Source organism: Sinocyclocheilus anshuiensis, unplaced genomic scaffold (genome assembly GCF_001515605.1).
Source record: "Sinocyclocheilus anshuiensis isolate Anshui unplaced genomic scaffold, SAMN03320099.WGS_v1.1 scaffold224, whole genome shotgun sequence".
In the NCBI taxonomy this organism is placed as follows: domain Eukaryota; kingdom Metazoa; phylum Chordata; class Actinopteri; order Cypriniformes; family Cyprinidae; genus Sinocyclocheilus; species Sinocyclocheilus anshuiensis.
In genome coordinates, this window is record NW_015558577.1 from 156,972 (window position 1) to 174,129 (window position 17,158).

At 38.1% G+C, this 17,158-nt stretch overlaps 1 protein-coding gene across 1 annotated transcript in view; it reads right to left on the reverse strand.

The window, feature by feature from the left end:
* The window catches only part of LOC107679722 (unconventional myosin-IXa-like), a 133,487-nt gene that overhangs the window by 99,189 nt on the left and 17,140 nt on the right, over window positions 1–17,158 (reverse strand). Inside the window, exon 2 of the mRNA XM_016475361.1 lies at window positions 5,971–6,888. Within this exon, the coding sequence (XP_016330847.1) occupies window positions 5,971–6,813 (843 nt within the window). The 5' untranslated portion in view covers window positions 6,814–6,888. The remainder of the gene's footprint in view (window positions 1–5,970; window positions 6,889–17,158) is intronic.

Genomic DNA, 17,158 nt, shown 5'->3' on the forward strand with positions numbered 1-17,158 from the left:
TTTTTTTTTCCATGCATGACCGGGTGTTAACCATATTTTCTACTGATTGAGAGAGGAAATACTGCAGTATATTGACTTAGAATGCCTTATTTTACTGTCATGATGAGTGAAGAGTCAAAAAATACCACACTAAATAGTGACTAAACACGACCTTTTTTAATACATGTTAACCAGGAGTCACTCTCATTTATAATCACAGCATCATCTGATAAAATCAACATGCATCTACACTAAAGAGCGGCTATGCGGTTGTTTTGGCTATATTACTTTTTTGTCTCATGCAGCGCACTGCCTAACTGAGTAACAAACTAAAAACAACAACAAACAAAAAAGGGCATGTGATATTAACAGACGAACTACGCTCATATTTATAATTCCAAACAATCAGTAAGCGACAGGTGCTAGGAAATTCGATGGAAAAAAGCCGCTAAAAGGGTCTGAAAGTTGCTAAATCTAGTGCTAAAGTCGCCCTCGTGTGTGTGAGACGCGGGAGCTGATGGCAGGGGGCGGTGGACACTTGTGGCGGTCAATGTGGATATTGTGGATGAGTTCTTCTGTGTCATCACGTTCTATTAGTTCTACAGCTTCAGTTTCGGAACTTTCACGCTTAGTAACACATACAGCTGTTCCCTCACCACAGTGCACCAGTGAAAAGGGACCCCTTTCAAAACAGTGTCGCTTTCCGAACGTTGTTTAAGCGACATACACTGGTATTGCAGTATTCTAAAAATTCATATCATAACAAAAATAAACACCGGTATTCGGTATGAACCGGTATACCGCCCAGCACTAGTTTCCACTACGTAAAATTTAAATGTAATAGTGTAAATTAGTATCCGTGTAAATTTAAATGTAATCAGATTATTTCACGTCAACATAATTTGACTGCATTAACAAACCAAAAAAAGTGGACTTAGTTTGTCTCATCTTTTATTCACATACTGTACAACTTTTTTAAACCATAAAAACAAAATGATCAAAATACTGTCGGCTTTAATACATACCAGAACATCTCTGCCAGGATAATGAATACTAACATACAGTAAATCCCCCAATCTCTGCCGCCCCACCCAGTGCTAGCAGGGATTGACAATAATCCCAGTAGTGCATTAAGACCAATGACAGTAGGTATTAAAGATTCATTACAGTCTGCTGAGGAGGAACGGCCATGCTATGACCCGGGCTGACTCTCATATGGCTCTAGCTGGAATGTTTCTGTTGGACTGAAAAACACCAAGCCTCACTTAGGCCTGGAATCGAACCCAAGCAGCAGCCTGCCAAACTCCCAGAGACCCTTACCTCACACACCGTCACACAATCACACAAATACCTTTAAACCCACCAATTCACTGAAGTAAACTACAGAGCTGAGTGAGGACTGTGCCAAGGTTTAGATATTGCGAAAACTGGACTGCAGAAAATGACATCAGAGAAATCTAACGACCAAAAAGTTAACTACTTTTAAACCAGAAGTCCAAATACCAAAAATAATTATGGAAAATTATTCAAACTTGTACTATCAGGAAAAACTGAAACCTTTCAACACACAAGGTGCTTTCAAACATATTCTGTACAATTATTTGATTCTAAAAGAGGCCCATTGTGTGGCTACAACTGAAATGTCTCAATCATGAAACTGAAGTCTTTACTAACCATCTGATGCATTACAACGCAACACTTCTATGAAACCAGCAGTGCACAAATCCCAAGCACTGAGTCAACAACTCTTTAAAAATGACAGCAGAAGGTTTGTTGGATGAATAATCCTCACATATTAGCCAACTCATAACACAGACTCCCAACTATCAACGCTACTGCTCTGGCAGAAAGCCAGCATGAGATGAGTCTTTGAAACTGATATTCTCACTCGAGCAGAAACGTTAAGCTTCAGAGAAGATTATACCCACAACAAAAGCCTGCTAAAGAAGAAGAAAGTGGCGTACAAATTAAAGCTCCTGCGTTTGAACTGCCAGGCAACACTTCATTGCCAATTCGAAATACGTAAACGCCTTTCTAAACTTCTGTTATAGGCCTTGAAGAACAGGCTGCATCACATCAATGTGCCTGAAAGAAAAGTTTTTAAGGGATAGTTCACCCAAAAATTACAATTCTGTCATTAATTACTCACCCTCATGTCATTCCAAACCTGTAAGACCTTCGTTCATCTTTGGAACACAAATTAAGATCTTTTTGATGAAATCCGAGAGCTTTCTGACCCTGCATAGACAGCAACAGAACTAATACGTTCAAGGCCCAGAAAGGTAGTAAGGACATCGTTAAAATAGTCTAGGGGTTCAACCGTAATGTTATGAAGCTACAAGAATACTTTTTGTGTGTAAAGAAAACAAAAATAACAACTTTATTCAATAATTTCTTCTCTTCCATGTCAGAAGAGAAGTCGTTATTTTTGTTTCGAAGAACAAAAGTCTTATGGGTTTGGAACGACATAAGGGTGAGAAAATAATGACAGAATTTTCATTTTTGGGTGAACTAACTCTTTAACGTTTGTAAAAATTAAGCTTCAAATCAATGCACAGTTGATCATACATCCAGAAACATAATTCTTTTTCTTAAGAATTACGTGAGTGGTGCTTGGCCATGAAACAGTTAGTTTCCATCATAAAGTTAATGTTCTGGAGGTGCCAGATATGTCTTAGGTTCTCCGCCTTCAGTGTAAGTCTATGGGAAGTACAAGTCTGATATCTTAAGAAAGTAGCCTAATACTTGACAAGCCACATGATTTTAGGTATCACTCATGTCGGACGAATTAGCAAACACCACTAGTTAAAACATTAAAACTACACACTTGTACACCAGCCTTAACTCCCTTGCACTTAAAGAGCTTCGGGCACAGAGTGTGTGTATAAACCGGCAGTGTTGTCATTAGAAAGAGTGACAGATGCATCACCTCCGTGTGAGTAAAGAGGAAGAGACGTCTGTGTGCTTGGCCACTCCACACGCTCCGCATTAATCAGTAATGAGCAGATCCACAATCTCACTCTGCAAACAATTAAAGCCCATCCTCTAGACTCAAGAGCCATTCAATTGTGCCCGATGGTTGGACATTAACCCATATGCTTAAACATTTGCCTTTTTGTAAGCATGCAAGTCAAAAAGTCAGATTATATCAAGTGTTTTAGATTGAAATAGACAAATAAAATTCCATTTCTACCAGTATGCACTGCACATTTTAGGCATCTCACTAATCTGACACAACCAGTTTAGTTCATAGCACTCTATACTAACAAGCTTAATCTGAGAGTTAAAAAAGGGAGACTGCATATGCGCTGTACAAGAAGGCCTGCTTTCAGGAATTGTGCAATAAAATAAAGTTTTAATGAGAATGTGTCATTAATATTTTATGTAGTAACAATTTCATTCAAATCAATAAGGCACTCAAAGCTGTTCTGTATTGTCAATATACTGTAGTCCCAGTTGAAGCAGCAGTATATTGTGCAAAAAAAAAATTTTTTAGCCATGACTCAGACATGTACAATTCAATGTTCACGCCGTTCTTTACCTTACAATAACTGGAGGCTGTCGAGCACTAATAAAGTACCATAAAAGTGTTCCATACAACTTGTGCACTTTGTTGCAAATCTTCTGAATCAATTGGATAGCAAATAAGGTTTAAGAGCTTTTGCAGCGGGGAAGATTTAAGGGGTAAAAAATTTCTGACACAAAACTATCTTAAGAAGACTTTCAATATGGAACTAGCTTGCAAGATCCAGTGATGTAAACAAAGAACTTCAGACATTTTGCTAAACATTTCCTTGTTTAGCAACTAGAAAGACGTTAATAATGATGACATGATTTAATTTCATTTTTTGGATTAAATATTCTTTCACTATGAAAGATAAAAATATTTCAGTTGGCTCAATTAACTTTAAATAAACTTTAGTTGAACCAACATAAAATTTTGATTTTTGACTTCAAAAATATTTTACAGTGTTCAATTTTAAAATAGATCACAGCCCACAGTTACAGAACTAAAATCTGATTGGATGAGACAAAATATACGCTGAAAATCAGCAGAACTAATAGTTACTGCATTAGTGAAGCTATATATCCAGAGTCTTGCCAAATAATGAACTACATTACTTGGCAAAAGATTTTTATGTTTTGAATGATTATTATTAATAATAAATGTACTTATTTATTGCACATTATGTCTTATATAAAATGCCGGCAACAACATGCCAAAGCAATAGGCCACAAGAGGCAGTTGCTTTGATTTTATCTTGGCCTCTTATGGTTCAAGTACGCTTTAATAAATGTGTGCAAACAAATTCTTTTGATTCCAGCTTTTAACCTATCATTCTTCCAGTAACAAAAAACCCTATCGGTAAACTACACACAGAAAAGCACTAACCACAGTAACATTGATAATGTTATCAAAACAGCATCATATGTGTCTTGGTGACAAAAAGCCATGTGGAATTCCTGGCATCACTGGAATCCACAAGAGCAGCTTTAAAACCCGTTCTTTTGGCTACATTATGACTGTAACATTGTATTGCATGACCTAGTGTATGCCTTTCTAAACTATCATCACTCAAAGAGGTTATCTAGGCTACAAAACACACAAAACTGGAAGCAAATCAAAGAATGTGACAATTGCACACAACACGATAACTTGGTTTATTAAAGGTGTGCCGTTGAGTATTTCAAACAGAGGCCGAAGAGCGAATGGCTCTCAGACTTGAAAGGTAATGCCTCAGGATTCAAAAGACTCACCAAGACAAATGACGAGTTGGCGTGACAAGTTTTTCTGTTCACACTGAAACTAAAAATGCTGCATGAAGCAACACAATCACAGACAACCATATACGCATGACGTGTTTAATATACAGATACCAAGCGTGACACGACAGGAATAGCAAACCAAGCAACCGACAGAATGTCTAGACACGCTGCAGTGGGTTACGACAGAACGTAATGTTTCCTAAAGATCAGATCTAAGTTCGAACCTATAACTTGCCGCCAAATGGAATTAACCTTCCTGTTGTGTTCAGGTCAATCTGACCCACTCTAAATTTTCGAACTGCTTCAAATAGTGGTTAAATGGTTTATTTTTTGAACACATAGATGTGCTTTGGAAGGCTGTACAAATTTTGATATTACTTTTGTGTTGGGGTCAAATTAACCACACATTAGTTTCCATGCCAAAAACCAACACTTTGAAAACCAGCAAAAGGTAAGGTGTAAAAAAAAAAAAAAAACACTTCACAGCAGATTGTTGAACACTAAAAAATGAAATGCATGAGAACCTATAAAATTGAAGTTTCAAAGTAAAAATTTAAGAATCCAAGGAAATGCACATATTTTTTTTTTTATCTAATTTTATCTAATGGTAGATTTTTACCATCCAAAACATATGACAAATTTTGTTTTTGGTTGTTAGTTTTATGGACCTCAATTACCAGACTGTTGCAGCACAGATAGTGTGAGGAACTCATTTTACACTCACTGGAGTTTGAAAACCAGACATAACAAAAATGCAGAGAAAGAAAACAACATAAACAACAAATACTTCTTAGACTAAGTACAAATAATGTGAGATACTATTTGCACCTCAGTGTGCAAATAATGACTACAAATAGTCATGACAAAAACCATTTTATTTTGTGTCCTGGCAGCTATTTTTGAACAAAAATTGTGGGTCAAACAATAAAAATAGATGTGGATTTTTAAATTTCTCATTTTATATTTTGGTCTCTGACAAGTTATAATAAAGGGTTTTTGTTTTTGCATGAACTTTTATTGTTTTTAATAGTGTTGATTGTTGGCAAATTGCATGGAAACAAATGTGGGACAATTTGACCCACAACAAAAGTTGTACCCGTTTTTGATTATTAATACCTAATACATTTTAATAAACTTTGAAAAGACTTTCAGACAATTCATAGGTCTATAAAAATCATTGCCAACAACCTTGTGAAATATTACATTTATATAATCAGCTCTTACCTCCAGCACTGGTCCGGCACCCAGAATGATCTGCTCAACTCCACTAGCAAAGCCTTTCTGACTTAGAGCCGTGAGATGGTGGATCAGGAAGTTGGTGCTTTGAGTCTTGCCTGATCCACTCTCCCCAGAAATAACAATGCATTGATTCTGCTTACTCTGCAGCATAGCATGGTAGGCCACGTCCGCCACCGCATAGATGTGCGGCTCCAGCTTGCCCAGCTGGTGATTATCATACATCTTAACATATTTAGGGTTATAGATAGGAAGGAATTTAAAGGGGTTGATGACTATGAGGATGCTGCCCACATAGGTGTAGATCTTCTCCTGTTTGAAGCGACTGCGCAGGTTGTCCAGCAGAGTCTTCTCGTTGAGATCCGGCAGGTTACAAAGGTCATCGAAGTCCTTCGGCAAGGGCTGCGGCAGGAAGCCCCGCTCCATCATGCGCCGCCGCTCTTCTGTGACCTGCAGCCACATCTGCAAGTTGCCATAGTGGATGGAGCCATCGAGGTTCTTCTGTCGCAGCAGGAAGCGGTAGTCCTCGCTGCTGAAGCGGTTCTCCAAGGCCATGCGAGGCCACAGCATCATGCGTTGGACGGGACAGTCGGTTGGGGTGAGGATCCATTCTTCCCCGCCGAACTCCTTCACTTCTGCCAGGACGTAGCATTTCGTTCGATCTAGCTGCAGCCGTTCAATGACCTGCTCGATGACCTCCGCGGCCGAAGTGATCTTACGGGCGGCGACGGGGCAGTAGATGGTGCCCTCTGCGATGACCCCTGGGTAGATGCGCAGGGTGAACTCAGAGTCCTCAAAGCGTCGTCTCCCGCCAACATCATGAACACTCATATTGGAGCAGCAGTTTCCATCAGCACTCACTATACATCCTTCAAACGGGCCGGGTACTGCTTCAAGACATTACAACTGCCAGAGAAAGAAAAGAGACAATGAGAATAAGAAAATAAAAAACAAATGTTAGTGCTCAACTGGGTTTTCCAGTGGTTGATAACAATAGCTGTGTCTCATTTAGAAGGCTGCGCCCTCCGGAGGTTGCATTCACGTTGTTAATTTGAAAAATGTCGGCGCCGGCAGATGTACACACAAGCGCAGATGTGGTGTTTACAACTTACCTTAAATCGCCTCGGTAAAAACGGATAAACTTTGTTTTTAATATCCTCCTCCTTTTTTTTTCTCTAACAGATGTCTGCTGTACGTATGCTGCAGCTCCTCAAACACTGAACAAAATAAAACAAGTAGTGGTGGATGAGGAGATACCCCCTGACAATGCAAAGCGCTTTGAGTGCCTAGAAAAGCGCTATATAAATGTAATGAATTAATTTGCTTTTTTGGTCCGGACCAAAAGAACTGAACTACAAGTGTGAACACACTCTTAGCTGTAGATTTACAAAAGCAATTATCAGAAAGCTGTGACATTTTCTCCACTCATTTAAGTAGTGTGAGAGCGCAACGATGCTCTAAATGCTCTCAACGTGATACTTCCTGTTTCTTTTTCCGCCTGTCCTACGAAGGCCGTCTCGTTTAATTCTAGGTTGAGGACAGTTCGTATATGCATCCTACAGAGGATGCGACCTCCAGAGGATTCGACCTCGGGAGGGCGCAGCCTTCTAAATGAGACACAGCTAATATCTATTAATTATGAGAGACAACACATTATTTTGAAGAGTTGTTGAACAGTAATTTCACACAATATTTAGTCATATAAATGTGAAACCATTAATGTCCGTAACCCACAGACAAAGCTGTCATTAAACACTAAACAACCGACTGTCCATTAGGGGCAGTCGTGGCCTAATGGATAGGGAGGGAGTCTGACTTGTAACCCGAAGGTCGCGGGTTCGAGTCTCAGGTCCGGCAGGGATTGTTAGTGGGGGGAGTGAATATCCAGCACTCTCTCCACCCTCAATACCACGACTGAGGTGAGACCCTTGAGCAAGGCACCGAACCCCCAACTGCTCCCCGGGCGCCGCAGCATTGGGTGTGTTCACGGTGTGTGTGCGCACGTTTGTTCACTACTCACTGCTGTGTGTGTGTGCACTTGGATGGGTTAAATGCAGAGCACAAATTCCAAGTATGGAACACCATACTTGGCCACACGTCACATCCTTTCCTTTCCTTAACTTTGGAACTAACCCTGCTCGTGTTAATCAAGTAGGCAAAGTTATCAGCTGATCTCAAAATATTGCCCAATTAATTTGTCTGGGCTGCATTGCCCAAAATATTGCAAGCCTAATAACGGGTTGGACAATGAAACTGAAACACTCGCAAATATAAAGTTGGATTAGGGCTGGACGACATGACCTAAAATCAAAACCTCGATTAATTGAACACTTTACCTCGATTACGATTAGAGCCCGACCGATATATCGTTTTGCCGATATTATCGGCCGATATGAGCCTGTTAAATGAATAGTAAAAACTGAGATAAAAAATTTACATAAACCAGAATTTTAATTTTACTAGGTAAAATAAATATTCAAACCACGTGTGTTACAACAAACAAACTTTTGACTGGTACTGTACTATAATATACACAAAGAATATCGGCCGATATATCGGTATCGGCCTTTTTTTTATTCCCTAATATCGGTATAGGTATCGGCCCCAAAAAACCCATATCGGTCGGGCTCTAATTACGATTATTGAACGATTATTTTATTTATTTTTTAATTCATTTAACGCACATCTCATGTGTGAGACTCTGCAAAAGATGCGAGTGCAACGGTCATACATGTCCGTGTAGTGCTGACTACACATGCAGCAAGTATCTTTTTAAAGGGAAAATATTAATAGGTTTAAAAAAACAAAATAAAATTACGTCGGTTAGAGGTTCTGAATTTCGGTTTCAATTACTTTTCGATTAATCGTCCAGCTCTGTGTTGGAGGTTTCGTGACCATATGCGTGGCCTGGTGGCCAGTCTTCACAGATTTACATTCCATCAGCAAGGGCAGTGTATTAAAGTTGAATTAGAAGAGCAATAGCACAGCTACTGTAATCCACACAACCTAATGGGAGACAGAGTTCAAAGGAGGAAAAATTGTTGGTGCGTGTCTCGCCGGTGCACCTGTGACCAGGACAAGTCTTTGTGGTGTATCGAGAGCCATGGTATCCAGGGTAATGTCGGCATACCACCACGAATTACGAACCACATCCAACATTAGTAACTGTCAATGCATGAGGAAGCTGTCTGAAAGGGACTTTCGTGCAAAAACTGCAGAATTCACTGCAGAATTAATTGTGCATCTCAAATCTATTGTTTCCACCAAAACTGTTGGAGCTCCACAGGGTCAATATTCATGGTTAGGCTGTTATAGCCAAACCTTTGGTCACTTGTGCCAATGGCAAATGTCAGTTTCATCAGAGCAAATCGTGGCCTGTGGACAATGTGAAACATGTATTGCTCTCTAATGAGTCCACCTTCACTGGCTGTGTGGAGAAGCCCCATAGAGGCTTATCCACCCAGACTGTTGCGTGCACTCTTTGGGCAGCAATATCAGATGGGCACGTCCCTGCCAAGAACTATCAAACCATTCTGGAAGACCATGTGCTCCCAATGGTTCAAACATTGTACCCTGAAGGTGGTGCCATGTATCAGGATGATAACACACAAATACACACAAGAAGACTGGTGACAGAGTGTTTTGATGAAGATGAAAGCGAAGGTGAACATCTCCCATGGCCTGCACAGTCACCAGATCTGAATATTATTGATCCACTTTGGGGTGTTTTAGAGGAGCGTGTCTGGAAACGTTTTCCTCCACCAGCATCACATAGTGACCTGGCAACTGTTCTGCAAGAGGAATGGCTCAAAATCACTCTAGCCACTGTTCAGGACTTGTATATGTCATTCCTAAGACAAATTGATGGTCTGTTGGCAGCAAAAGAAGGCAGTAATAAATTACTGTGGTCTAAAATAAGTTGTTTCAGTTTCATTGTCCAACCCCTGTAGACTGTAGACGCCCTTGGCACCAACAATACACAATGCTTTTGGGAAATGTAGAGGTATCTATCACAAGCAAATATATCACTAATGGAATAATACATTAATGGACACAAGTATAAGTTTAATTTGTAAGGATACATGACATATCTGTAACCTCACTGCTATCGCCCACTATTAGCATTTGAGAAAGGCCAACGATGAATTTAACCAATATTTTTTTTACAGATATTCATAATTTTCTTCTTTTTTGTCATATTTTTCTACTTAATCAGTTACCAGTTCTTTAAAAAATACCAAATTCTACGAATGAATGTGCATTCAACAAGATGTAACAGTGTTTCAGGGATATTTGAATTACAAATTTTCAAAACAGCAATGCATTCTGAAGAGAGAAACAGATTACAATACAACTTTGCATAGGCTAAATAGTATGCAAGCAGTCTTTTTTTTTTCATCATCCATCAAACACGCTATGAATTTGCAGACATTGCAAAGCATACATTTCTGTCTGGATATCTAAATATTGTGTATTCATACACAGTGTAGGGGGTAACGTATTACAAGTAACGCGAGTTACGTAATCAGATTACTTTTTTCAAGTAACTAGTAAAGTAACGCATTACTTTTTAATTTATAAGAGAATATCTGAGTTACTTTTTCAAATAAGTTTTTTCCATTTTATTGATTGACAGCTCTCCTGTAGCCATGTTGAGAGAAATCAGAAGATGTTACAGTTCTAAAATTAATATGAATATGCATTAATTAATCTCACTCACAAAAAATGAAAAAATTCAGTATTCCTCAAAATGAATAAAAAAATGCAACTCAGAATATGGTTAAAAAGTAACGCAAAAGTAACGTAATGTATTACTTTCAATAAAAAGTAACCAAGTAACGTAATTAGTTACTTTTTTATGGAGTAATGCAGTATTGTAATGCATTACTTTTAAAAGTAACTTTCCCCAACACTGTTCATACACATGTTCTCTTTTAGCAAGAGTACACTAATTAAGTTAGTAATCCCACTCATAATTTCACAAAACTAACAAACCAAAACATAAAGTTAACTGATTAGCTACAGCTTTTAAGTGATTAAAACAGACTGATTTAAGAGTTACTATCAAGAATGATAGCAGGTTTGTGTTTCAATAAACACTGGGTCACTATCAGCTCTCAACAGAGCACAGAAAATCAGCCGGCTGCCAAAATCACCAGCTGCCACCTTCTCTAACAGACACACAATAACTTGATTCACAACCATCCACTTAATAATGCCTGAATAGTCTCCAAGCGTTACTATTCATTACAGAAGCCCTGTGTACACTGACGCAAAATAAAAACATGGTAATTGCTTTGTTAAATTACTATAAACGGTACATAAATGTCAATGTTTAACATAATACATCTGACTTCGCTATAAACGCCCAACAAACTAGTTAATTTACTGAAATAACACCCACAGACCTGTATTTGTTTGAAGCTAAACAAATCATGACTCTACCTTCAGTCTTCACACAATCTGATGTGTTATTTCAGCTGAGGGCACAGGCTATCTTTTAAACAACAACTCAAACACTAACAGCCTTCGGTGTTCCAATACAGGAGCCCGTTCCGGAGCAGGGCTTTATTTATTTGTGCTTGTGAGGTCAATGTGGCTCCTGTCTGCTGGTGCCCATCTCTCATCAGGAGCCAATGAGCCTCCCTCTTGTGTGGCTGAGACTGATATCTGGAGTCCAGCCAGCACTCTCAGGTGCAGAGACAGGTCTCGCTGAGGTCTCTGTTCAGTCCTCCATAGTATCGTTATTGATATAACAGACACAATCTAAACAGGGACATTTGCAGCACACTGGATTGTGTTGGATGAGAAATGGGCTTGTATTTAGACATCTTTTAAACATCAGGATTGTTTCAGGGCTTAACTGCAGTCCAAGACTTGTTCAAACAATGTTTGGATACCATTTGTGGAAAAATAGCTGTTAAGGAAATGGATACCAGAGAGTGTTATGGCAAAACTAACAGATCCTATCATCCTGTAGCTGGTTTCCAATACTCTGACTATGTTTAGGAACACTAGCATAGCTTTTGTGTACTGTGCAGCACATACTGCATTCCATTTTAACCAAATGTGAAAAGCATGAAAAATGCAACCAATAATATTCTACAATGCTGTCACATAACATCAATACATTACAGGTTTAACTTACCAAGAAGTGTGCAGTCATCATCCAGCAAATAAATCCTATCACTTGACATTTCTAATCTAATTTTATTAAGCTGTTAAAAGCAGCACCTTTTAAAACCGGTAAAAATGAGGATACCAAAATAAAAGTGTCTTCATATTTAGAATCTAAAATTATATTTTAGAGATATATTTAGTATTTATTGAGTTACAGGCATACAAACTTTGGAAAAAAAAGCATATTTTTGTTACTCAAGACATGTATGTACGCAATTGTTTTGATAGGGCGAAAAATATCAATTTCTAGTTTCAACATTGTTTGTTCTTCAGACATTCCTCTTTAAAAGAATAAGTATCAGCTGTGACCCACATTTGAAAATGTGCAATTTAACAATTTTACAACTTAATTTACTCATGGGCCACATTGAGATCCTCATATCTCTGAAACTGAATCACACTGAGATACAGGCATGCAAACTTTAAAAAATACGTGGGGGGGGGGGGGTTTCCATATTTTTGAATGGTCACTATTGCCATATAATGCAATAAGGATGGCTAAAGACTTTTTTTTTTTTTTTTTTTAAGTTTCTGAAATGTGGTAGATTTGACAGAGTATTAATATACATATTTAATACTAATTATTTATTTTAAATCTCAAATGTAATATCTATCTGCTGCATATTATAATGTTGTGATAACTACTTTATTTAAATGTAGTGATTTTTTTTTATTTGTTTAGAAATTATAGTACAGAATTGTAATAGTGACTATTTATTGGATAATAACATGACAATACTTATCAACTTAATGGTATTACACAGAATTTCAACATTAGCGCACAGCACAAATGAAAGGTGCACTGCACTACGGCATACAGAAAATATATACTGTATATTGTGCATAGTGTGCATACTGCATTTTCATAATAGTGTTTGCAGTATGTCATCATATATAGTGAATATTGTATTATTAATTTAAATATACTTATATAAAAATACAGTAACAAATGTGTCAAATATTTAACAAAAATTCACACTAAATATATCAAAAGACTACATCATACTTTCTGATTTCTGGCTCACAACACAGAATCAAATGAACATGCACACTTTAACACTCATGTCCACCTCAGTGCACTCTGGAGATTGCATAAGGAGAGTATTAGAGGTGCACTTCACTGAGCTCTCGGAGGATTTGGGGACCTCGCAGCAGAGCAGATGGTCAGCACACTACTTAAAGGATAGCAACAGATTTAGAGGAAGATTCTGCTCCTGGGTCCATGCTGCACCTTATTTACCATACCAGCTCAATCAACTAATGGCTACAGCCTGAGGACATCAGGAACTTCACACTTCACAAACTTGATCTAGTCAAAAAGAAACCACATATTTAAGAAATTCCAAGAAAGGAGAGGATACGATTTTTTTCCAAACAAGCACAGGTTGGGTCACATAGTAGACGTACCAGACATTTTGAGGCTGACAAACTTGGCAAAGATGTTCTATAATCTTCCTTTAGTATCAGCAGGGCATTCTTGAACAAAATAACTTGAAGTGGACAGTGAGGGTTTCGGCCTGTGATCAAGAGTGTGAATCTCTTGGCAGGAATTTCCACTTCTTTGTAACCAATCTTTATCACATGTGAAGGCTTTCTGAAACATGTCCTTGAGAATGCATGAGAAGTGTTGCAACTTTAATGGACAGTGGATGAGTGTGGCTGGTAAAGCTGCAGGCTTCTGGGACCCAAACAAATATAAAACAAATAGGCCTATAACACATGCAAATTATATTTGAAAGAAAACAAAGCCTATTTTTGTACCATTCAATACAGTAATGTTACTGTATTACAGTAATAATATAATGAGAATCACCTTTAAAAATAATTGGAATAGAGTGCAGTCAGTTTCTGGAAGTAAAAAAAAAAAAAAATCCTATTCATTTTCTATGTAGGAGAATTGACGATACTGATGATAACTTTTAAAGACACAAGCTATGAGGTTGTTAATGGACAATTTTACTGTATGTTTCTATACAAGCTAACGGCCTACAATATTTCAACATATTTTTCCAACAATCGTGTTTAACGATTCTGCAAAGAAATATCCATCAATCAGAAAAACGAAATGAAGTAAATCACACCAAAACTATATACTCTATAACCACTAGTGTTGGACGATATGCTCAATTTTCATATCGTCCTATCGTCAGCCTGTGAAATCGCCGATACACGATATTACCGTGCTAATTTATGTAATTATTTATTTAGTTTCATTGCAAGAAAGTGAACCAACTCCAGCGTAAGGCTAAAAGCAGCCTAATGTTTTTAATATGACTGAATTTGTATTTAACATAACAAATTAATAGAAACATCGTAAGTTACTAATTATAATGCTTACATTTCCTCAGTTATTCAAAAAGCAGCTACAGAAAACGAGCAAAGAACATTACATTACCAAAGAACATCATTACAAGCTCAGTCTAGCACGTTATGCACTTTAAAAACACTCCCATTAAACTCAGTGAATCTACACTATATGATGAATAAATATCTTATACTTACATCGCACGTATATCTGCACTTTGTTGTTTGTTTATAATGAGAGAATTCGCGAGTCAGAATTCAGTCAGCGCGCGCTGAACAACAGAACTCCGCTGTTTCAGTGATAACTAATATTAATTAGATAGTATTACTAGCCTGATAATAATAATAATTATTATTATTCTCTAGAACTATTCTCTAATAATAATAGATCTCTGTCTATCGTCGATACACGATACTATTGTCTATCGGCACAACCCTAATAACCACTTAAATATTTGTCTATATACACACACACACACATGCATCTTTTGCAATAAATGTATAATATTTTTGCTTCTATATACACAATTAATATTAAATCAACCGTTTTATATTTATCCATATAAATATAAATAATATATAATGATTATGTCATTCACAGTGCTTCATGTGATTGTAGTTCTTTCCCTCACTAAAATTGTAAGTACACAAACTTATGGTGTGTGCACACCAAAAGCGAATTTAATTATTAGATCATTAACTATTAATTTTAGTTAATTATTAGTTAATTATTAATTAGTAGATTACATACAAAGTCAATGCAAAGATGTGAATTTGCGCTGGGCAACATGATTGCTGTGAACACGCAATAAACACCTGCAAACGCGTCTTATGTGCAATTTGAAAAATTTCAACTTGAGCGGAAAATTCGCATGACGTGATGTCACGCAAGCCAATCAGCGAAGAGCTTATTGACACATTACAGTTTAACACGTCCTGTTTGGAGATAAGCATTACGCGATGATTTTATTTGCACAAGTGACACGGAAAACATCCCGCAAGTAATCTAGAGCAATAACGCGATGAGAATATTCGCTTCGTCTTTGGTGTGCACACACTATTAGTCTGTTTTTCCAATTTTCAATCACCTCATAGCTGGCTGCTTTGATTCATAGCTTATAACTCTTAAATGAGGATTTCTTTAATCCTTATGGGAATATGACTTATCGGCTTCTGTTCAAAAACAACAAGGGTGCTTGTCGGCCTCTGCAGTAAAACATGAACTCGCTATGCCTTGAAAGTAGGGATATGCCGGTATCAAATTTTCATGTTGCGATTAATTGCTAATGCTTTTGTCACGGTATACGGTATTATCACAATATTGTCTTACAAGTACAACACGACATAGCTGGGTGCCGCGGACAGACACTGAACGGCGCCGCCGGTGTGCCTACACGCATAGAAAATAATGTATTTGAATTTTAAAGATGCGGCGCGACGCAACGCTTCTCGTCCGGTGCCCGACCGCCTGAAACGCAGTTTTTTTCACCTCCGTGCCCAAACATCTTTGTTTGGGCTTCCGATAAACGAACTACACCATGGTCGCATTACTTCAATGTCACCACAATTAATCTTCTGGCAACTCTTCCAGTCTTTTCCCTGAAAGTTTGAGTTAGAATGGTTTTCAAGAGCATGATAATAAACACAACGAGGCTGTGAAAGTAGACTTGTGAGTAGATGAGATTTCCTGCTTAGCTTGAAGGTGTTTAATATCCCTCTGTAGTCTCTGTAGTCCAATGTAGCCACTTTTTAGCAACTGACCTTTGCAAGACAAGAAAAAGCTTAAAAAAATCATAATGGTGTATTACTAATGTAGTTTAAGCAAAATCACATTAAACAAATGCACTGACTTCAGGACAACTGAGACGGAAGTGCAAACTCATGCTAACTCATTTGCGGGCTTTGGCCTACAAAATACATCATGCTTGCTGTACTTTATTCAAACTCATTTTGCAGTACTTTATTCAAACTTTTACGATGCTTGGATCTGTGGTCACCATCCACTTTCACTGTATGTAAAAGAACAGCCTGGACATTTTCATAAATAACTCTTGTGTTCAACATATTTCTTAAAATGCCTTTTGAAGGTCTTATGATCATAATATTGCAGCTTAAATATGTATATAACTTTGTAAGACTCAAGAACATGACCGAATTTTCATGTTAGAGGGATTTATCGCTCAGTGGTCATGCCAGAAACTCATTAAAATACCAATTAAAAACACGATTATACATATCAGTAATGAAGACAGGGCTATGCAGAGGCACAGGATCAGAGGCTTTGCACCAGAGGACGAGACTGGTGTCTGGGAAAGGACCGGGTGAGGGCAGTGAGGCCCAGGCTGTCTTGGAGATAAAGCAGGACTGTAGGATGAGATAATTACACAGATAATGAGCCGCTGGCAGCTGGCCCTTTGATTTATGACAGGGGTAGAGGGGTAAAAGAGGCCTGGGAGGGCATACTGGTTCAGGCACTAACTCGCCCCATGGACATACTCCCCTCACAAATGTCTGTGTAATTACAGGCCAGGCCTGCAGTCAAACAGCCACACATGTTCAGAGATGAGAGCTTGGGCTACTGAAGATCTCGCCTACAGCTAGCCACACTAATGCTAAGTTCACACTACAGGATTTTAAGCCCGATTTAAGCCCGATTTGCAAGTTAACGAGCTCACCGACAGGTCAGGCTGTG